At 47.7% G+C, this 22728-nt stretch overlaps 2 protein-coding genes across 2 annotated transcripts in view; one reads left to right on the top strand and one right to left on the bottom strand.

Annotated features, from left to right (window-relative positions):
* LPIN2 (lipin 2) overlaps positions 1-15883 on the top strand; it is a 60575-nt gene extending 44692 nt beyond the window's left edge. The window contains exons 9-20 of the mRNA XM_003801612.3: positions 1939-2126; positions 3857-3950; positions 4354-4423; positions 5161-5250; positions 6183-6265; positions 7174-7318; positions 8328-8476; positions 9210-9296; positions 10571-10723; positions 11107-11221; positions 11902-12005; positions 12316-15883. Coding sequence (XP_003801660.2) covers positions 1939-2126; positions 3857-3950; positions 4354-4423; positions 5161-5250; positions 6183-6265; positions 7174-7318; positions 8328-8476; positions 9210-9296; positions 10571-10723; positions 11107-11221; positions 11902-12005; positions 12316-12460 — 1423 coding nt within the window. The 3' untranslated portion in view covers positions 12461-15883. The remainder of the gene's footprint in view (positions 1-1938; positions 2127-3856; positions 3951-4353; positions 4424-5160; positions 5251-6182; positions 6266-7173; positions 7319-8327; positions 8477-9209; positions 9297-10570; positions 10724-11106; positions 11222-11901; positions 12006-12315) is intronic.
* A 2615-nt stretch (positions 15884-18498) lies between these two features.
* EMILIN2 (elastin microfibril interfacer 2) overlaps positions 18499-22728 on the bottom strand; it is a 61870-nt gene continuing 57640 nt past the window's right edge. Inside the window, exons 6-8 of the mRNA XM_003801611.3 lie at positions 22036-22068; positions 21357-21485; positions 18499-19502 (exon numbers count right to left, since the gene is read on the bottom strand). Of these exons, the coding sequence (XP_003801659.1) occupies positions 19165-19502; positions 21357-21485; positions 22036-22068 (500 nt within the window). The 3' untranslated portion in view covers positions 18499-19164. The remainder of the gene's footprint in view (positions 19503-21356; positions 21486-22035; positions 22069-22728) is intronic.

The following is a 22728-nucleotide window of genomic DNA, read 5'->3' as shown; positions in this document are numbered from 1 at the left end:
AACAGGCAGGGAAAGAAGGGAGCATGACAGAGGAGAGGGCTCCCTGGGAAAGAGGCGCACAGCCTTCATGTCTCCATCAGCAGCTCAGTCACATAGTCAAGTGGCCACACCTGACTTCCAGGGGAGGCCTTGCGGCCATACCCATTTAAGAGACACAGGTGTTGTGAATGAACACGTAGGTTTTGCCAAGGGTTATCCTGGGCCTGCCCTCCCAGCTTAACAAAAGGTTTTGCTACTTTACATTTCCAGTGAGAACATTCTGTCCATCTAATTATTCTCAATTTTGCGGTGAGTGTACATTGCTATGGAGAGAAAAAAATTCAAAAAGCCTAAATCTTTGGTTGATTGAAATGCCCAACACAGTAACTTCTGAGACTGCCTTCTACTTATGGTGTGCCCGTGCTCTGCTGCCACCTCCTGTTCAGAGTTGAGATTTTTATTCAAAAGATCTAAAACTTCACAAGATCTCCTTACTTATTGTTTTCTAAAGTCAAATGTTCAAAATACTACCTCCTTGGTTTTTTTCTCTCAAATTTATTCTCTATTACAAGAGGTTTCTCTCTTTTTTTTTTTTTTTAAAGACAGAGCTTCACTATGTTCCCTGAGCTAGAGTACTGTGGCATCATAGCTCACAGCAACCTCAAACTTCTGAGTTCTAGTGATCCTCCTGCCTAAGCCTCTCCACTAGCTGGGACTATAGGCACCAGCCACCACACCTGGCTAATTTTTCTATTGTTATTTATTTATTTATTTATTTGAGACAGAGCCTCAAACTGTCGCCCTGAGTAGAATGTTGTGGCATCACAGCTCAACTCCTGGGCTGAAGCGAGTCTCCTGCCTCCGCCTCCCAAGTAGCTGGGATTACAGGCGCCCGCCACAACGCCTGACTATTTTTTTTTGGTTGTAGCCATCATTGTTGTTTGGCGGGCCAGGCTGGATTCAAACCCGCCACCTTAGGTGTATGTGGCTGGCGCCTTAGCTACTTGAGCCACAGGCGTTGAGCCTTATTTATTTTTTTTAATTGCGACAGAGTCTCATCTTTGTTACCCACAGTGGAGTGCAGTGACATCATAGCTCACAGCAACTTCAAATTCTTGAACTCAAGAGATTCTCTTGCCTCAGCCTCCCGAGTACCTGGGACTACATGTGCCCGCCACAATGCCTGGCTAGTTTTTTTGGTTTAGGCTTGTCTCAAACTCCTGAACTCAAAGGATTCTCCCATCAGTCTTCCAGAATTTAGGATTATAGGCATGAGCCACCATGCTGGCCAAGACGTTTCTCTTAATCACTTGAAACCTGGTTTTTGTGCCTTGTTAATCTAGGAAATGAAAATATTGAGTAACTTCATCTTTGGTACTGGCATTTATTAATAAGAACTCCTATAAAAAGTTTACTTCGAGTTTATTTCTCAGTACATTTCTTTTTCTGCTCCTGGGAATTTTTTCATGCTTTAATTTCTGTTTCCTTTGTTCTGGAGCCATAGATGAACTTTAAAATGCCCGTTTTTTAAAATAATATATGGACTACAGTAACTTTCTATAGGATGTACATGAGTACCACAGCCTTTTTTAGGAAGTTAGGATCAAAAGGTTTTTCAACCATCGTATTTTCTTAATTACCCTGTCATTTTCATTGTGGAAATACAAATAAATGCTTATAACTCTTTTCCTCCTTTAATTAAAGTCAGAAAGGCCTCAGTTGAAATGTTGACATTATGGTGAATGTAGTGATTCTGTAACATATTTACTGTATTCACAGTTAACTCCTCAGTAGCACTGTGTTAGGTTGCCTAAACCCTAAGAAAAGCTATGTCTTGTTGTCCATCTGCCCCTTTCTGTAGGGGTGTGTTGTTTAGTTTGAGCTCCCTAGAGCTGCGCAATAAGCAAGGCGTATGAGAAGTTGTAATCAATCTTTTTCTCTCCCATCCACTGCCCATAGTGAATCAGATCCTGGCTCCAGGCAGTGGCCCGAGTCTGACACACTCTCTGGCTCCCAGTCGCCACAGTCTGTGGGAAGTGCAGCTGCTGATAGTGGCACTGAGTGCCTCTCGGATTCTGCCATGGACTTGCCAGATGTCACCCTCTCCCTGTGCGGGGGCCTCAGTGAGAATGGAGAAATTTCTAAAGGTGCGCTGGGTGGTCATGCCCTGCCTTCCCTTCAGGGAGCAGCCTGGTCATCTCCAGATTAAAACCTGCCGCTAGCTGTTTGGGTGCTTACGTTGTTTGGTGCTCTTGTTCAAGTAACAGGTATTGTTCTGTAATGTCAGACCCTCGGACCTTTATTTTGAAGAACCTTTTATGGTATGGCTTTGGTGAGGGAGTGTTCCTAAAGGGCTCTGATTTCAAGTGAAGAGGTCGAGGTTCTCAGGCTGCCCTGTTTGCTAAGTGGCCAGGAGCCAGTCACATGGGGTTGGTTTTCCCATCTGGGAAGTTAACTGAAATATTTGTGGGACTAGGGTCCAGCTACCCTCCTGGAAAGCACTGTGCCTTAGACATGAATGTAGGAGCCTTAAGTTAGAGAGAATTGATTGTCCACAGAGGAAATGGGGTTCTGGCAAAAAGTAGAAGGATTCTAGTACTTTCTCAGACTCAGTATAGAAAGCGTGCCCACGAGTAAGGAAGGTCCTTAGAGGTAGTCAGTCCATCTCCAGGGGGGTTGAGCACCCATGTGTGCTAAATTCTTCAGCTTTTTGGTTTTTATCCTTCTCTTGAAACTAAACTTGAGTGTTTTCTCAGTTTGGCTGGTGGCCTCTGATTCCCTCTAAGGAAGGGTTTTCTCTGCCCGAGTAGCATCATCTCCTGTCTTCTTTCGTCCTCAGAGGAACTAAGGCCTGATGTGGCCTCCTGGGTGGCCAGAGCCTTCAGAGTATATGTCCTGAAGTTATTCCTTTACTAGGGTCTCACAGATGCTTTCTATCCCTCCTTAGTCTCTCCTCTTCATTGTTTTGCTTTATATTTACAAGAAGTTAAGAGTAAGTTATGGTTCCTCCAAAAGTTAATAGATCATATTCTCTTAGTAATCCTCATATTTTAATCCTGTTAAAAGTTATATGAGAGGTGTTGAAAAATTTAGAATTTATATAAAATATAAAATTTACAGTTTTGTTTTAAATATTTCTATCTTAGACTGGTAGAATTTGCTATTGCAAGAGGCAGAAATGGCAAGTAAGAGTAAATAATAATACTTAATGTTAAGTGTTAAATAAAAAGTGTTATTATTTACTCTTATTAGCTGGAGGAACAATCTAAGTGAGAAATTTCTGTTAGCCTGCATTTCCTAGGGTACAAGTTTAGGATTGGGAATCAAAATTCATGTAAATTCACATTTGCTCAGCAAGAGTTTAGGATTTATTTCTTGACAGACCCTGGCCAAATTCTGGGTTTACATTTTTATTCTCCAAGCAGTTGTAAAATGTTCCATTTTTTTCCTAAGTAGCAGGCCCTTAAAACTGTAAGACCCCTGTGAATATTCCCCAGTTATGCAGTGGCTGCCTGTAAAGTTCCTCCATCTGATGTGAATGAGACTTACAACGTTCATCAGTTACAGTGTGTGTGTCTCTCTTTCCTTCCCTCTCTGGTCACATTTGTAATCTACTCTCTAAAAGCCTCTGGATGTCTCTTTTTCTTGTTTGTTTATTTTAATTGGCAGAGCAGTGTGGAAGAGGGGGAGAATAGAAAAGAAGTATTCCTTCTTGTGGGGAAAAAAGGGTATGACGTTTGCTTTTGATGGGGTTTTAAAAGTCAGTTCTTTGAGAGTTTCTTTTAGCCTATAATTTCTGCAGAGATTATTGTAGTAACCTCATATGGGAATTTATGTAATGTGTAACCAAATTGATTATTATTATTTAACATTGCAGAAAAATTCATGGAACATATCATTACTTATCATGAATTTGCAGAAAACCCTGGACTCATAGACAATCCTAACCTTGTAATACGGATATATAATCGGTAAATTACTCTTTGCTTTTATAATTGTTTTTTTTACAAGCGCAAACTTGTAAAACTTTTAACTATTAACAGTTTTTCTTGTTATAAAATTTGTCATCTCATATAAATGAACTAGTGAGCGGTGACTTTGAACTTAAAGTTCAGCTTTGACTCTCGTAACATTTCAATGCCTATTTAAAAATAATCTATTTGATAGATTTTACTCCTCTGTTTGGAGAAGTTGGACTTGAGGTAAGGATTATTCATGTGACAAAAAATTTAGCTGATATCTTTTTATTGAAGAGAATGAGGAATTGTACGTTATTTCTACTACTCTCTTCTCTCCTTTCCCCCCGCTTTCTTTTTCCCTGTGTCTTGCTCACTTGAACTGTCTGATGGTTTTTACAACCTTTGTTTCTTGCAGTTACTATAACTGGGCATTGGCTGCTCCCATGATCCTCAGCTTACAGGTGTTTCAGAAGAGTCTGCCCAAGGTGAGAAGATCTACCATTTGTTTATTGCTTTCTTAAAAGTGTCAGCAGCTACAGTACTTAGAAAATCTGGATGTGCATATTGTTGAACTAGATACCATTCAAAGTCTTACTCGAATTTAATATTTAATAGAAAAAAATCAAAGATTCATACATGCTGACTAAAAATACCTCATGCCCAAATGCTAGGAAATCCGCTGGGCTGCCACTTCCTTCTGTCATTTTTATTAGATATTTTATACCAGTTTTTGATGATGTATTAAAGTTGAGAGATTTTTACTAATTTAAGTATGACATAAATGAGGAAAAAACCTTTTTCCTCTAGGTGGGAAGAAGCATCAAGAAAGAGGGTAATATGATCAACAGAAACTTGATAGGTAGTAATAGTGTGGGGCGGTCAGACTGTGACTGAGACACCTCCTATGTAGAACCTCAAGGTTTGTTTTTAATGTGTCCACAAGAAGATGTCATCAGCCTCATTTGGTCCTCATGAATCCTGAGGACCACATTTCCCAAAAGTTGAGCAATGAGAGCTGCTCACCTGGCGTGGGTTGTACACAGCCCAGCCACCTTGCCTTGTGCCACAGAACTGCCACAAAAGCCGTGCTGCTGTGAAAGCAGGACAGTGTCTGTCTGTCATGGATACAAAGACACAGAGGCATTTGGGAGGTGTGGAGAGCATCACTCCCAGTCTGTCATTAGGTGCCATGCCCAGGCTAACTCATGTTGGTTATTTGCAGGCCACAGTTGAGTCCTGGGTCAAAGACAAGATGCCAAAGAAATCTGGTCGCTGGTGGTTTTGGCGTAAGAGAGAAAGCATGACCAAACAGGTAACAGACCCAGAGGTTAGTAGTTTCTGTGGGCTGAAAGAAGTGAATCTTTCATTAATTCATAAAGCCTTTTTGTCAAGCACAAAAAAGTGGGCCATACATACAGTACTGTTTACAGTAGTACTGTTATTGGTTTTAAGCAGTTACTGCATGCAAGTGCTGTGCTGGTCTGTGTGGTCTTTGGCCTTTACTATCGGTCAGTAAAGGGATGTTTGAATTGCCCTACAAGTAAGAAAAAGCTGTATGCACAGAGAAGGCATATATAGTCTGATGAGGTCATGTAATTGGTGAGGGATGAGCTAAGGCCTTGCGTCTGACATCGTAGGCTGTGTTCTTCTTACTTCTCTGCTTTGCCTTTCAGATATAAAAAAGTATTATCCTCCTAAACCACTACAGGTATAAATAACCAGAATCTGTTTTAGTAAGACACCCACCGAAGAAATTCATAGTATGGCTAGGGAGCCATACTAAATGAGCAGGAGACCAGCTCTTCATTGCCCAAGGCCTTCTGAAAAAGAGGGTTTGGGGTTTTTACCTGTTGTTCAAATGTTAGAAGGGTAGCTCTGCCCGAATCAAGTTCACATCCACATCAGTTTGGGGCAGCCACATCAGTTTCCAGTCCCTTCTGCATGGGCTCAGCCATTCCCCAGAGAAGGAAGCATCAGTCAGTTATATTCTGCAGATACCAGGAGGAATCTCTGCCAGGGACTTAACCAGTTTAGGACTTGTAGCTTTGTAGGTACTGCTTTCTGTATAGCAGCACATGACTTCTACCTTAGGTTTCTGTTCTTTCAGTCAAATGAGAGAAAGTCTGGTTTTTGAGCATTTTAAGTTGTGGGTTCAGAACAAACCACACAGCCCTGGAGAAGACTGCTATCAGATCTGGGCTTACCCGGAGGCAGAACATTGCCATTACCATCTTCCTGTTTTAGCTGCCAGAAGCCAAGGAGGGGAAATCTGAGGTGCCGCCAATCCGTGACCTCCCGTCAAGTGCAAAGGAGCCAGCAAGTGCCAGGTGGGCACCCTGTCCTTCCCCCCAGCTCACGTGCCCGGGCTACTCCTGCTTAGCCATGGCTTCTAAATTGATCTTGGCCACTTAGTTTAATTCTTAGAAATGCATTCTCTTATAGATAAGACTGTAAGTGGTATGTTTGTGCCACTCAGCAGATGACACTGCATTTCTAAAATACATTATCATCTTAGAGGAGCAAATACGCTCATCATTGCTTCCTGAACACCTTGTGCCATCATGATCAAGTGCCTGGGACGGCAGCACTGTGGGAAGGGATGTGTAGAGGAATTGTCCCCCATGTCCATGCTCCCCTTGCTTCCTCTCAGGTGCCAGAGGAAGACATGAAAAATAATCTATCTAAAGGGTTGGTTGGGGTGAATTTCATTTTCCAGGAGAAGTGGCCCCTCGGACACTGGCCTCCCTGCCAGTGGCTGCCGTTCTCGTCTTTGCTCCCTCCCCTGCAACTTTCATTGGGGGTCTAAGTTAGGGCATTTACTTTCTTGCTCCTTACTCTCTTTGAAGGGGTGTGTAAAATCCTTCTTACTAGTTTTCTTACATCATGAACAATTATACTTTCTTTCAATTTGTAATTTTGAAACATACACATCAATAAGAGTCAGTAGGCCTTATAGCATTCCTGGGGAATGGCAGAAAGTAAGAGCTCACCACCAGGAAGGAGCTGTTTGCCAGTTTTGAGAGGAAGGAGCAGGTGGCCTTAACAGTTAATCATTTGAATATTCAAATGATTGAATATGTGCTCCTCAGGCACATGAGGAGCTCTGGATATGGGAGAATGGCAGAGAGAATAACTCTTTTCTTCTGTAGAAAGGATTTCCATTTGTTCCTGAATGTAAAGCTGTCATAGTGAAATGCCCTGTTGCCTCTTGAATAACTGGGTTGATGTGCAATAGGCCGGCCGAGGATGACTCCTCAAGTGATGAGGGGTCTCAAGAGCTTGAAGAATCAATCAAAGTGGACCCTATCCCCATGGAGCCCCTGAGCCACGGCAGCACAACTTCATATAAGAAGTCCCTCCGACTCTCCTCAGACCAGATTGTGAGTTCTGTGTGATCCACGTGGGTCCAGTAGGACTTGAGTAACTGTTTGATGCAGTTCCTCTCCTGTCCACTGCCTTCCCCAGCTGAGTATGTGCTACATGATGTCGTATCAATATTTAGCCACAATGGAGCAACTCCTACCTGAGGGGCCCAGTGTTCCTCCATTCAGCCCATACCCCCTTCCTCAGTCTCTGGGAATGAGCTCAGGAAGCTGTATATATATATTTTTTGTTTCCTTGCTTATTTTTAATTTTTATTTCTTTGCTTTTTTGTTGTTGTTGAGACAGTCCCACCCTATGCCCTGAACAGAGAGCAATGCGTCATAACTCATTGCAACCTCAGACTTGGGCTGTGGGTATCCCTCCCTCCCTCTGCCTCAGCCCCTGGAAGCTGCTGGGATTGCCACTGCACCTGGCTGGCTTGGAGTCGGGGTCTCACTCTGGCTTAGGCAAGTCTCAAACTCCTGAGCTTAAGCAGTTCTCCCTCCTCAGCCTCCCACAGTGCTGGGATTACAGGCATGAGCCACCACAACTGGAGGAAGCTGTATTTTTTAAGATGTTTGCCTGATGATTCTTACACAGCTAACCCAACACTGGGCCACATTCTGTCTCTTTGAAGTAACAGAAGTGGAGTAATGACATCTTAGGCACATTTTCCCCATTTCTTGTTCATTTCCCATCCCCTGACTGGCCCATTTTCAGTATGGAAAGGTCTTGGTGGGACCAGCAGAAGGTTGAGGCCAAGACGGTGATTCTCAGGTGTGGAAGACGAGCAGAGGGGTTTTATGTTTCATGAGGGTTCAGAGAAGTCCTTAGAACAAAGCCTCACCTGGGGCTTTGTCATGAGTGGCAAGCTCAGCGTGGGCCAGCGTGTGCTCATGCCTAGGAGACCACCCTGCCCCTCATGCTGGGATCCCGGACACCAGTTACTGTCTAGGAAATTTTTAAACTCTGTTCCAAATTGTATGTTATCGGCTGATTTTCTTTATGCATATCCTTTTTCAAAAGGCAAAACTGAAGCTTCATGATGGCCCAAACGATATTGTGTTTAGTATCACAACCCAGTATCAAGGGACCTGCCGCTGTGCAGGGACCATTTACCTGTGGAACTGGAATGACAAGATCATCATTTCTGATATCGATGGAACAATAACCAAGTAAGCTCTACCCTGGTGTGGTTTGTCAGCAGCCCTGTGACACAGTGGTTGTGGGGATCCCTCACGTGAACCATCTGCCCTGAGGTGGCCCGAGCAGAGTCACACAGGGTCATTTCATGGATGGAGGAGATGGTTGGAGCCACACAGATTTAACATCAAAAACAACTCTTGAGGCTGGTCATGGTGGCTCACGCCTGTAGTCCTAGCACTCTGGGAGGCCGAACCAGGCTGATGGCCTGACCTAAGGAGTTCGAGACCAGCCTGAGCTAGAGCAGGACTTCGTCTCTAAAAATAGCCAGGTGTTGTGGCAGGCTCTGAAGTCCCAGCTACTCAGGAGGCTGAGGCAAGAGAATGGCTTGAGCCCAGGAGTTTGAGGTTGCTGTGAGCTATGATGTCATGGCACTCTACTGAGGATGACATAGTGAAACTCTGTCTCAAAAAAAAAAAAAAATTGTGATAAGATTTAGTTACTTGGTCTCAATTCTGATGTGAAAACAGAAGCTGTTCATATTAGAGAGGCAAAAAAGAGGGTGTGCTGCAGATTATCCCTGAAAATGAGTGTCTGGCTCTGGTGTGACCCCACTGTCAGCCGCTCAGTGGTGTGTGGCAGGAGCTGCCTCACAGGTGCACGGCCCTGCTGAGACTGGCTTGCTCAGGGTGACACTTGGCTAGTGGGAAGGTGCTTTCTGTGTTTGCTTCCTGATGCCTTTTTCTATCTTTTCTACCTTTTTAGGTCCGATGCTTTGGGACAGATTCTCCCACAGCTGGGTAAAGACTGGACTCATCAGGGCATAGCAAAGCTCTACCATTCTATCAATGAGTGAGTAATCCCTCCCACGTCACCTTGGCTCCAGTGAGCGACATATAATTTTACTTTAAGAACTGTGGAAAATAGTGCAAACCGTCTATCCCCGTAAGTTGTGTGTTTGTGACCCATCTCTTGCTGCTCTTCTTTCTCCTGCTCGTGTGGCCTCATGCAGGGGTGAGTGGCAGCCCTGTGACTGCTGACGGAGCAGGCACTGTGTGTGCCTGGTGCCCGTGATGGCACCCTGCCTGTGTCATCTCAGGCAGTCCTCAGGGTGCTGAGTTTGAGGCACTGCCTCCTGTACCTATGATTATAGCTGTGATTTTTTTGTTTTTTGTTTTTGTTTTTTTTTGAGACAGTGTCTTACCTTGTCACCCAGGCTAGAGTGCAGTGGAATCATTATAACTCACTGTAACCTCAAACTTCAGGCTCAGGTGATCCTCCCACTTCAGCCTCCCAAAGTGCTAGGATGGCCAGTATGAGCCAGCCCCATAATTATTTTTGTTAGCTAGAATTTGATAAGAGAGCTGATTTTCATTTTGGGCTTATCTTCTGGGTATTTTTACATTGTATGTCTTCAAGCGCTACCTGTAGCCCCAGTAACTGAGAAGGCAGGTAAGAGGGGACTACTTGATCCTAGGAGTTGGAGACAAGCCTGGGCAACATAGCATGACCCTGTCTCTAAAAAAATAGGAAATTAAAACATTGTATTTTTGTTTTTGAGTAGATAGTACATACTTGCATGGGGGAAACAAGTCACTCATGGAGTGCTCTCAGGGCACCCTTCGAGGGAAAACAGTGGCATGGGCTTCGTGGGATCCTTACTTTTAAATTAATTTGAAAAGTTAGTGTCTTTAGTGTTCCCTGAAAATGTCATAGTATGAAAATCATGACTATGCCAGTTGCCTGGGCATACTTTTGCTTCTTATGAATTGTTCGCACCTTGCAAATTGTCTTTATAAATAAGATTGCTTGTATCTTTCCGTTACAGTAGATAATTTAAAGATAGTCCAAGGCTTTTTGCCTGTCTGTAAGCAGGATCTCATGGACTGGACGCCCAGCAGGTCATGTCCATACTTATAAGCAGGAAGTACAGCCCCCAGTTGCACACATGCTCTGTAGTGTCTCGTGGAGCAGTGAAGTCGTTAATAATCCTAACTTCCTGCTAAATTCAAGAATTCGACATTCACAGTAAATCAGAGGAGCTTTATTTGTACCTTATAGAAAAAAAGTGCCTTTTTCCCTCTTTAGCCAAGATACGTGGGCTAACAGAATGTGTTTTCTTTCAGGAATGGCTACAAGTTTCTGTACTGTTCAGCCCGTGCCATCGGCATGGCCGACATGACCCGTGGCTACCTCCACTGGGTCAATGACAAGGGCACAATCTTGCCCCGTGGCCCTCTGATGCTGTCCCCCAGCAGCTTGTTCTCCGCCTTCCACAGGTACCTCTCCAGCAGGCAGGTTCGGCCGCCTGTGTGGTGTAGGGCAGGGCTGGGTGAATGGAGTATGTGTGTGGATGGATGCAGGCTCTAGCCCTGCTGTGCCTCTTAGCTGTTTGGCTCTCAGGGAGCCGCCTAACACACACCCTTCACCTGATGTAGTCAGATGTGGCGATGATAAGCTAAGTGCCAAGTATTCTCTTTCCCTAAACCCTGTCACTCATGTTTTCTTCTCAGTCATCATACCGGCAAAAAAAGAGAAAGAAAGACACCAGTTACAAAGGTTAAAAAAAAAAAAAAATAGTTGTAAGCACTAAAATTTTTTTCAGGATCACATACCAGGAAGTACTACCATTCTAAGATTGGTATTTTTTTTCTTCCCTTAGGGAAGTGATAGAAAAGAAACCAGAGAAGTTCAAAATTGAGTGTCTGAATGATATTAAGAATCTGTTTGCTCCATCCAAGCAGCCCTTCTATGCTGCCTTTGGAAACCGTCCAAATGTAAGTGTCTCCTGGGCTCTGGACCTGGTGTACCACAGGTAAAACTCAGAGCCCGTGCATTTCTAGGGTGCAGCCTATTCCCTGTGCTGGGTGAGACAGCGGCTCTGCTTGGTGGGTTTTCACTTGATCTGTTCCAAATTTCTGTAGCAGTTGAGGTGACCCCATACGTGCAGATCTGCTCCAAAATTTGTAGGTTTTTCTTTGTTTCTGGGACTTCAGTTTCATTTCCTCAAGCAGCTCTGACTCATCTAAGTGGCTCTAAGCTGCATTCATGAATCTGCCCTAAACAGGGCCTGGGGACTCGCCCCTCACTACCAGGCCCGACGTGCTCCCCTCCAGCTCCCCTCCAGCCTGCCGACTCGCTCCTCACTAGCACACCCCACCTGCTTGGGCCATCAGACATCAGTGGGGGCATGGCCTCCCGGTCCCTTCTGCTCCAGGACCCCTGGCTTCTTTGTACTACCCAAGTATTCTCACTCTGAGTGTCCTCTGGGTTTGGTGCCACTCCCTAGTTTACATTTGTCTAAAGCTCAGTTTTGGTGGGAGAGCCGCACTGCGCCCGGCTTTAGCGTGTCCTGTGGAGAATCTGTTTATGCTGGGCTCTGGCTTACAAGGAGCAGGGGAAGCATGTCCTGATTTCTTCTCACTGGAACGCCCCTGCTTGATGTTTCCTTCTGTAGGATGTCTATGCTTACACGCAAGTTGGAGTTCCAGACTGTAGAATATTCACCGTGAACCCCAAGGGTGAATTAATACAAGAAAGGACCAAAGGAAACAAGTCATCGTAAGTGCATTCCCAGTTCTTAGCTTAGGGCCCTGCAGCTAGCAAGGGTGCAGCTAAGGACAGACATATACTAGCAGAGATCAGGCCCAGCTCAAAGCATCAGAACTGTACCTCCTGTGTGGGTGTTGCCCCAAATAACTGTTAAATCAGGACCTGAGTAGTCCTGATTATCAGACGTATAGGAGGCTGTCAGCCCTGGGACAGGACTGAGGCTGCTCTCTTGACCTGCCAGCTTCACTGCCCACAGACTTGTGCCTCTGATCAGTTTTGGAGTCACAGTCTGTGTCCCCTCCCCAATCTCTCCCCCTAGGTACCACCGGCTGAGTGAGCTTGTAGAGCACGTGTTCCCACTTCTCAGCAAGGAACAGAATTCCGCCTTTCCCTGCCCGGAGTTCAGCTCCTTCTGCTACTGGCGAGACCCAATCCCTGAGGTGGACCTGGATGACTTGGCCTGAGATGGCACCTCCACTGGGCAGGTAGGGCTCTGTCACTCGTCCCTCAGCAAGGGAAGGTGATCAGCCCTTCTGCCAGCCTCAGACACCAGCTTTCCCGAGCAGGGCTGGGGGCTCCTGGAGCTGGCACTGCTGTCCTTTGCCTTCCCAAGCCGGCTGCTCCGACCCTGCAGGTCTGCAGCTCAGCGCCGGGAGGGACCAGGAAAGAGCTCAGCCCAGGGCTGGAGGCTGTGCTTCCTCCCTCGCAGGCTGCACGCATACTTCTCTGAGTTGTGTGCAGGGTGCTCCTTCCATCACATAATTTAAAAGGAAGAAAAAAAGCTAAAAAAGAGTGGACCAAAACATTACACAAAGTAAACTGTTACAATTTCTATGGGGCATTTGGGCTGGTTTCTCTCTGTAATCAGGGCTTTCTTCAGAGGGTCGAGCCCTCTGAACTGCCACAGGTCCAGTTAGTGATGTTGGCTAAGACTGTGCACATTTCTCCTTTGGGCACCCCACTTCCTGCTATACTGGACAAGACTGCTGCTTGGGTGGACCAACTTGGGCAGTACCCCCGGGCCCCTGCACCAGAGCCACTGGGCCCAGCCCCACAGACGTGGGCTTCTGGAGGAGAAAAATCCCCCTAGATCAGTGGTTCTCAACCTGTGGGTCGTGACCCCCAGGAACTGTATTAAAGGGCCGTAGCATTAGGAAGGTTGAGAACCACTGCCCTAGACAGTCTTCTCATGAGTCTTCCCCTGAGTGAGAGACCTTTATGTTATTTTTTACATCTAACCAGAAGAACAGATTTTGCAGACCTGTATTTGTTGTCTGCAATTAAAGCATCAGTAGTGGGAAGTTGGGTTTTTAAAACAAAAACTGTATTTTCAAGGAGGCCCTGGAAACGCAGATACAGTTGTGCTGGTCCTGGGAAGAGTGCTGTTTCCTTCTGCCAGTCGCCTGGCCTAGATGGGCCTTTGGGTGTCTTGCTTTGAGACAGGATCTCTAAAATTCTGTGGTCCATATTTGTCAGGGAAGCACAGTGAAGTTTGCATGAAAGCATTAGGCTTTGACATTTGGAATCACCACCCTATAATAAAGCCCCATGGAAGCTGTGCAAGAGGGGTCTTGGAGAGTCTCGGGAGCCCACCATCCCTCAGCAGTGTCCCCCCAGCCAGGTTTCCTGTGGTTGATGGTGTCAAGGCCGTCCTGTGAGATCCATGAGGGTGTGGGATGCCCACGTGTTCTCACTAAAAATGTGCACAGTGGCTCCATTTATTAGCTCATTTATTTACTTATTGTAATGAGCTCATATCGTATGTCCAAACAGATGGCACCAGGATTGGAGGTGCTCATATCAAATGTCCAAAAAGACGGCACCAAGTGGAGGATTGTGTGCTGTCCACCCTTCAGAGCGTTAGCAGCTACTGCAATATTGACATCAAGAGAACTGCAAAAGAGGAGACTTTTTAGGGACCAGAAATGGCACCAGGTCATAGTCACTATGGTGAGAGCACAGGAGGTCAAGGCTTTCGGAGCAGAGAGGCGCTGTACATACAGACTGATGCCGTTAGGAAGGTTTCACGTCTATTCCATGTACCCCTGCAGTCTTAATGGGGCTGGTGGTCTTGTTTTAGGTCTTGACCTATAAAGGGGGTATAGGGGAGGTTATTTTTCCAGATTGGAGAGTTGAAAGTCCTTGATGACTGATTGCAGCCATTTTTCCTAGTGCTGTTGGGTGCATAGGCAACATTGAAATGCCTTGAGCACAATTCCCAGTGGCAAAACCTGGGAGCCCATGTGCCCAGAGAAGGGACAACACAAGCTTTCTCTGGTGCAAACCTTGCCCTTCTTAAATAGTTCATAAGACTGTTTGATTGGTTTATTTATGTACAGTAGGTTAGGGAGCCTAGGTTACGTTTATATGAAGTTCTACCCAGTTAGTGAATTACAATTCTAGCAGAGCAGCCATGTAGCCACTTCATTTCATAGATGCCGTCACCGTGTCCTCTTGACTGCCTTCTGTAGAGGAAGAACGAGAGCTGTATGTGCTTCACCTGAGCTTAGTAGGACTTCTTTGCATATGAGTGGTACTAAAAATCTTAATATACATCTTTAGTTCTTTTTAAGTTGTCCTTTAAAGAGTTTTTGACTAGGATGTTTCTTTTTCTTGACAAGTTCTTCTCTTTGGACATGTGGCCTTGTTAGAGGGTCCCGCCTAGGACATGGGTCCTGGCCCTGTGTTGAGAGTGGCTGGCCCCTGTGTCCCGTGTCCACTAGCACTAGACTTGGTTGCTGCAAATTGATCCAGTGGGTACATAGGCTGATTAATGTGAGTCTTTTTTCCTTGTTTAAAGGAGTCCTTTTTGCTGAAAGTAGATGATTACTTTTGCTGTAATGTTATGAAAGTATTAAGTTTGTGCTGAAAATCCATTGCCATTTGGTACAAATGACATTTGTTCTTTCTGTGAAAGAGAGATGCCCTCGAGTGTGTTTGTACACAAACCCTTAGGATGGTGAGTTGAAGCATCACCCTCACTGTCTGCAGTGACAGTGGTGTCACAGGGAGATGGTAGGCAGGGTGGCTCTTCATCATCCTGGCAGATGCTCCCTCAGTGAACTGGCCCCTTCCCCTCTTGGCAGTGCAGTCTGACTCTAGTGTTTGCTTTGATGTCTGTGTGGAAAGCTCGTCCTGCCAACTCTGGCCCTTGCCAGGCTGTGTGAGGTGCACGTGTGGAGCTGGAGCATGCAGGCAGCCTCCATGTTTGAGTACTATGTTTTGCTGTGTTTAAAAACATCTGCATAGTTTTCAACTGGAAAAAGAAAACAACTTAAATGTGTACTGTCCTAAAACGAAAGCTGCTAAAAATCATGGGGAGAACAGCTGAGGAACAAAGCTGACTGAGTGAGCGGGAGGTGCTCTGCCCCTGGACAGCCCACTCGACTGTCTGGCTGCATGAGTGTCCAGGCAAGAGCTTTTATGGAAACAACGGTTAGAGAGGAGTCAGCTCTTTCGGTTTGCAGGTTGGTGAAAACAGACTCTTCCAGAGAATTTTATCCTATCATCCTATGTATTCTGGGAAGCCGTGTTTTCTCTGTTTTTGGAGGTTGCTGGGTTTAATAAAACTGGTTAAAAATTGAGATTTTTCTTCAATTGTTCTTTCCAGGTGAAAACTTTTTTTCATTCAGTTTAAAGGTAAAGAATGGAGGGAAAACCTTTCTCTCTTAATTCAATAATTATGTTCAGCCTATGATGAGAAGTATTTGATGATTAGACAGCAATGTCACTAATAAGTTTTAAGTTATCAGAAACTAATTGTAAACATCAGTACAGTACTCTTAGTTATGGTAAAGATAATTGTCTTAAGATGAATGGCTCATATTTTGGTGCAGTGTTTGATGTTCAAAACAAAATGTTACAAAAATAAACATAAACTGAATGCATTTGCCTGTTTCCTTCTGGGGGCATTTAAACCATCTTCTCTATACTCTTGCCAAAAGTTGATAATTTCCATAAATTAGCATTTTGATCTTTGCTGACACTTAAATTTGTCCATAGAAGGGACTTCTTTGGGGTGCTTATTTTTAAAACCTGACTCTGAAGTGAGGCTACACCCACAGGAACTAACCTCTTGCTTTGTGTGTTTTGCCAGGAGATGACTCATTCATACATATGTAATTTTCCTCTGTGGTCTTGCTGGTGTCTGAGGCTGTTTACCTCCTACCCTTGGGCACTGCAGGGTTCCCCTGGGAGTCCTGTCCAGAGCCCAGGACAACCCACCTTGTATTAAAGCCTTCCTCATGGTGGATATGTCTTAGCAACCCTGGTGTTTTCATCAGATGGACAGAATCAAAGCAATCAAAAACCACATCCCGTACATTATGTGAATGAGCATCTTGTACCCTCTCAGATGGCCTGCCACATGCTCTATGCTGACCCTGTGTGTTGCCGTTGTCACGGGAGCATGTGCCTGTGAGTATGGGAGAGGTCTGCATTTCAGGCTTCTTCACCATGACATGATGAGGGCTGTGCACCGGGAAGCACCGGTCTGTGGGGTGCGCTTTGGGAACAAAATGGAAGGACTTATGCGAAGTTGGATTACAACAAAAATGATTTTTACCCAGAGCAGCTTCTGATGCTTCAGAGGAACAGTGGGCACTCGAGCTCAGCAGCACCACTTTTACCCAAAGCAGCTTCTGATGCTTCAGAGGAACAGTGGGCGCTGCACCTCCGAGCTCAGCAGCACCACAGTGCCCCTTGGTCCCGTCGCCCCTGTGCCCTTGGCAGTTCACACGTGTCCTTCCCATTTATAGGACGGTGTAAGGAGAACATACACTACAAGAGTTTTATTATATTGCCCTCAGTAGAGTGCTGAGGCATCCCAGTTTACAGCACCCTCAAACTCTTAGGCTTACTCAATTGTCTTGCCTCAGCTTCCCAAGTAGCTGGGACTGCAGGTGCTCACCACAACACCCAGCTATGGTTTTGGTGCAGTTACCGTTGTTTTAGCTGGCCCAGGCTGGGTTCAAACCCGCCAGCCTCAGCATATGTGGCCGGCACCCTACCCACTGAGCTACACGTGCCACCACACATGTATGTTTTAACGTGGGCTTGTGTACAAAGCCCTGTTTCAGAACTACGAGCATGGAGCTGAGTGTGCCTCTACCCACAGATGCTCCTTTCCTTTCAGGATGCAAAGACGTACATTGTGAGTGGTCGTCTGTGAGATGAGTCATTTGGCAACACTAGATTAAAGCGCCAAGCCGGAAGTAATTTATAATGGAATTTATGGTGGTTTGCCCCATTTCATCTTAATTGTGTCTTGGAGGAGAGGCAAAGACCAGCTTAATTGGGCTCATTCTGTTTTGCCTGTCTTGGGTACATAGAGCTTAAATTCCCCTTTGTCAGAGAGTGAGCCAGTATGCTGGGAAAGGAGGACAGAGTTTGACTTGCTCTAGAGAACCATCTGCAGAGTAGAAGAACAGTCAAGCCTGCTTTCTGTCTGGTCCTTGCTTTTCTAGCTATTGAGCATTTGTGCCTTTGGCTCCGAGTAAGGTCTTAAAAAGGAGTGTGAGGGAAGAGGGCCAAAGCATGTGCCCGTGCCAGCTGGGTTTTCCTGAAAAAGCTTGGCTGCATGGGGTTTCTTCTGTGAGTCATTTCTAGACAATCAAGGCCATTCCCAACAGCTACCTTTAGCCAGCTCTCCAGCTGTAGAAACAAGGGCTGAGAACACCATTCTCCCTCCTTGTTCTAACAGCAAAATGGAAGACCTTTAGCTCTTGTTCACTTCTCCCTAGTTGTACAAGGAAGATAAATGAGAACTCCTTGGTGGCCTCCCTGTAGTCTCATTTGCAAACAGTTCTTGGAACTCAAAGCATTTTTACAGCATAAGAATTTTTACAGCATAACAGCATCTTCTAATGGCTAAATGCAGGCCAAGAAAACCAGAGCTCTTACTTCTCCCATCCAGACCTTTTTCTGGGGGTCAAGGGGTGTGGGCTTTTCTCTCGTGGTACCTAATTGACCAGATAGGTTTTACCAACCTGATTAGTAAAGACTACCTTGAGCTAAGGGTGCCTAGAGCTTTCTGTGCCTGCTAGAGAATTAACGTGCCTGGGCTTCCCCTAGAACAGAACACACTGCTGCTTCAGATGATCTCAGTTTTCAGTGCGTGGCCAGTTTTCTGTTGGGCCTCTTGTTGCTTAGGAACCAAGAGTCCATCAGGCTGTGGCTGCCAGAGAGAGTGCCGTGAAGCACCAGGACTCATTTTCATGAGCCTGGGCAGCTGCCAAGGAGATGTGCGTTTCCAGCACCCCAGGAGGAGCAGTCCAGCTGCAGGATCGCACGGGGCTTGACTCCGTGCACATCTGGTCTGTCTGTGGAAGCCAAAAGCAAAACCCAAGTGTACAGCTTGGATGCTGAGGGCTAATAGTTTTGTGGTTTAGTTTATTCAAGATTATTTTCTACACAGCCCACAAACAGAAAAGGCCAGTTACCTTCCTACAGTTGGCTTTTTAGCAACAGCTTCTAGTCCATAAAATACCAGGCTTCAGAAAACTTGAAGTGGCTTTATATATTTATTGGTGCTCCCTGTCTTTGCCCTGAACTGTACATGCCATTTAAGGAGCCAATCAACTTCGTGAACAGTCTAATGCATCCCCATCAGCAGCCCACGTGAGCAGGGGAGAGTCCGGAGGCAGTGGTGGGCCAAACATGGAACAGCCCAAACTAAATTCAGGGTCCCTGTGTGGTGGCATGGGCCACTTGACTTCAGTGTTTAAACTTTCCTGCATGCAGTGTAAACGGTTGGCCATAGTGTTGCTGTCCAGTAAAGACCAGCCAGGGGTTCTTAGCCCAGCAGCTCCTCCTCCATCAGCAGGACACCAGCCCCCAGCCTGGCCCCCGGGGGAGCAGCTAGAGCCCAGGAGCCCTCAAGTGGATCTGGAGGCTGGCAAGACGCAAGGGGGGGATCTGGCTCATGCCCAGGAGGGCCTTTCCAAGTCTTCCAGTTGTCCAGTTACAGTGACATATACCACATGCCTCATTCCTCACTGCCTGCCTGGGTGCTGTGAGGTGGTTGGCCTCAGCAGCGAAGGAAGGCCTTCGTGGTGGGGCAGGTGATGGGGGCAGAAAACTCGACCAGTGCTTCAGTGCATACTGAAAGCAAATATATTAAAGCTTCAGAGTTTTTACAACTCGTGCCCCTTACCTCGCCCCAGCCGCCCTAGGGGTGGGAAAGGAAGGGATATAAGAACACCCCACTGAACGTGGAGTACATCTCATCAAAGTCAGTGTGCGCCAGCCTGCCCCCCGTCACCACCACATTGACTGCATCTCCTGCCTTCAAGTGCACAACAAGGTGGAAGGCTCCCGGGCCCCCACAGGTGTGCAGGGCCCCAGGGGGGCGGTGGTATTCCAGGAATTCCCTCCTGTAGCCAGCTGTGTGCAGCTGGGCCACGCTGGCATTGGAGACGGACAGCACTGCCTCCACGTAGGCGTCTCTCTCCGGGGTGAGGGTGGCCGTGATCAGGTAGCGCCCGTCATACGGAGCTGTGAAGATCCCTGGAAGGAGAAAGACATCTGTGCTCAGCTGACACCAGCACAGCCCCTGCCATGGACAATAAGGTAACCGAGATGGGGGACCAGTGTCTTTCTGGCACTTTACAGTCCTGGGCAAACTAAGGAGGCAGCAGTGGAGGGAAGCAAGCTGTTTGCATCCTGTACCCACCCTCCAGGCACCTTTGACTCCAGCCACCTTAGCTCCTGGTGCTTTTTGCCACTGACCCAAAGATGCCATGAAAGCACCTCAAGGCCAACTTAGCCTCAAGGCTGGGCTGCTGGCAGGACCAGGTACCCCCAGGAGGCCAGGCCCTTCCCCTAGAAGGGCCACTCTCCTGCTGGACAAGTACACGGGTAGCAGACATGCATGGCCAGAAGCAAGCACTGCCGTGTGTTCTGGGTCTGGAGGCTGGAACTGAGGAATAAACAAGTCTGTAAGTGCTATACTATTTGCAAAACCAGAAGACTCAACCCAGAGCAGAGGCTGGCAGGAGCAGCTGCCACCCACAGGCTCTGGAAAGGCATTTCACCTTGCCCACTGCCCCAGGTGGGTCAGATGGGAGGAGTGTGACTGGGTCCTTTTTAGCCAGGTGCTAAAAGGGGGTAGACTTTAGGGCCCTGGGCATCAGTCATACCCCCCAAATGCACAGGTCAGGCTACTGAGCCCCTTCCCTAGCATCAAACAGCAAGTAATGGAGAGATGCTGAGTCTTTCCTGAGGCAACTGGCCCTGGGACAAAGCCGGCTGGCGCTCTGGGCTTGACTTGCTTGCTCCAGGCCACATGTGGCAGGTGAGACTAGGTCTGGGAATGTGACATAGGTCAGTGAGCCTGCTCACAAAATCCCCTGACCTGTCCAGGTAGCTGTACTATCCCACAGCCAAGCTTGGATTGGGATGAGGAGGGTAGCCTGACCCTGAAGATTGTAACAATTCAGCGGAGGCCTGGGGGCCTGTGGGGGTCGCTGCACTCCTCCCACCTGACCCGCCTGAGAGGCTGAGCTTTGGTCCACCTGGACTGGAGTACAGTGCTGGGGTGAGTTCTGTGCTTACCAGTCTTTAAGAACCACTTGTGGGGTGGGAGGGGGTTAGACAGTGGCCTGGTGAGGATGGCAGCTAACACCTGCCCAGAAGACGGTCACGTTCTCCACCCACTAGCTTAGGAGCTGCAAAGCCTCCCTAACATGCACTGGCCCCTCGGGAGGACCTGATCATAGGTAAGGACCATGGACCATGGTTGCTGAAGGCTCAGACTGGGAAAGGCCCAGGCCAAGGGGAATCTCACCTCGCCTGCCTGGGGGTTTTTTCTCCCAGGCCACCCCTGGTCCTGGTAGAGAAGCCCACCCCGGGAGGACACTGGGAACCTGAGGCAAACCCCATGCTCACTGTCCTCTCAGGCCCACTCCAGACAACCCAGGCCTGGGGGCCAGTGCTGCAGACAGTGAAGTGATTGTGTTCAGGGCATGAGGCCTTCCTGGGGAGAACACAGCTCCCAGCCCCGCTGGTTCCGTTCATGATAAATACATGGGGCCCTCAAGGGAGCCTCCAGTTTGCCCTGTCAGAGCCCAAGAGAGGCGCAGTGGCTGTCAGAGGCCAGGTGTGGTGCGCTGTGGCCTACGGAGCCCTCTTAACAGCGACTCCAGTGGTGAGAGCAGAGGAGAGTGTGTTGACCTCACAACTAGGGAATGTCACCCACCCAGCCTGCAGCCTGACAGCTGGGACCACATGTGTGAAACCCACAGGGCTAGGTGCACAGCACATGCCCCCTCGGGGCCCCTTGTCCAGACAGCGTCCTCCCAGATCCCAGGCACCTGCATGTGGGGGTTAGGAGGAGACGGGACCCAAGTGCCTTTCACTCACCTGTGTTAGGGTTGTACACGTCCCCGTCGTTTACCAACACTTTGTTAAAGAGGACGACCCCCCTGTCGCTGGGGAAAGGCTTCTGGGTAAGCCCAGCGGAGAAAGACACAAGAGAGGGCCCTGGAATGCCTGCAGCAGAGAGGGGATGAAGTGGGCTGAGACTCCGGGCACGGGGACTGCGCCAGGGCCCGTGTGCCAGGCCAGTTTTCCCTCCCTTGGATGTGGTGGGGCACCCCACTCCTCAGCCACGTGCTGGGCTCCCTAGCTGGGCTCAGCAGTCAACTAAGCCATCTGGGAAGCTGGGGAGGCCCTCGCCAGAAGTGTGTGAGACTGTGGCAACATGCGTGGCGGGCCAGGGAGGTGCTGGTAGGGCAGCAATAGAGGGAGCTGCTCACTTGCTGATGAGCCAATAAACCCCGACCCTCAGGAAGCTCGTCAGGACCACACAGGGCAAAGGCCCACCCAGCAAGCCCCTCGGGAACCTCAGTGAGCTGCAATCCTGTAGGAGGGAAAATTCTTTTTCTTGGGCCTGAGACACTGGCCCTGGCTGGGGAGCAAACCTCGACACTTCTGGTTGGGGAGTAGGGCTGGGCCCCAGTTCCACCATTAACAGCATGAGGGAGGAAGGGCGAGGTGCAGGGAAGGGCAGAGACCAGAATGGAAAACCCTGAAGGCGTACCTGGGGCGGCTACAGGAGGTGACCTGGGGTATCCTGAAAAACAACAGGATGGAATGTCAAACAGTTCCTAAACAGTAGCTCAGTTTTTGAGTCTTTTCTTTCCCTACCCCTCAGAAGCTCAAATTAAATCTTCATTACCAAAGAAACAGACATAGAACAAGGGGCCCACTCTGAGCTGCCTCCCTCAACAGGCATATTGGAACCCACCTGTCCCTGCTCCCTCACTAGCCACTCCCTCCTGGCAGAGAGGAGGGCACTGAGGCAAGCTGCCCCTAGGAGTATAAAAAAAGAGAAAGACAGCATGCTGGAGCCCTGGAGCCCAGGCCAAGGAGGAGAAGCCCACAGACTCCCAACTAAGGCATCTGTGCTTTCGTAGTGTTATCTGTCCGAGAGCTTTGCCGTCAACTGGACTGAACACAGTATTAAGTGGACACACGGAGGGGTGGGTGGACGCATGCACACAGGGACGAATACACAGACACACATGGATGCGTGGGTGGGTGGACGCACGCATGGGAGCCGGCACGAGTGAGGCAGGTGTACACATGTGGATAAATGGTTGCATCCGTCCACGGATAAATGAGTGGATAGGTTGGGTGAATGTCTGTGGAGGGGCACGTGGATTCCTGATGCCCGTGTGGTGGGGAATGTCTGTGTGGAGGGGCACGTGGATTCCTGATGCCCGTGTGGTGG

Source organism: Otolemur garnettii, unplaced genomic scaffold (genome assembly GCF_000181295.1).
Source record: "Otolemur garnettii isolate 467f Iridium unplaced genomic scaffold, OtoGar3 scaffold00213, whole genome shotgun sequence".
NCBI lineage: Eukaryota > Metazoa > Chordata > Mammalia > Primates > Galagidae > Otolemur > Otolemur garnettii.
The sequence above is the reverse complement of the archived record's forward strand: the minus strand, read 5'-3'. Positions and strand labels throughout refer to the sequence as shown.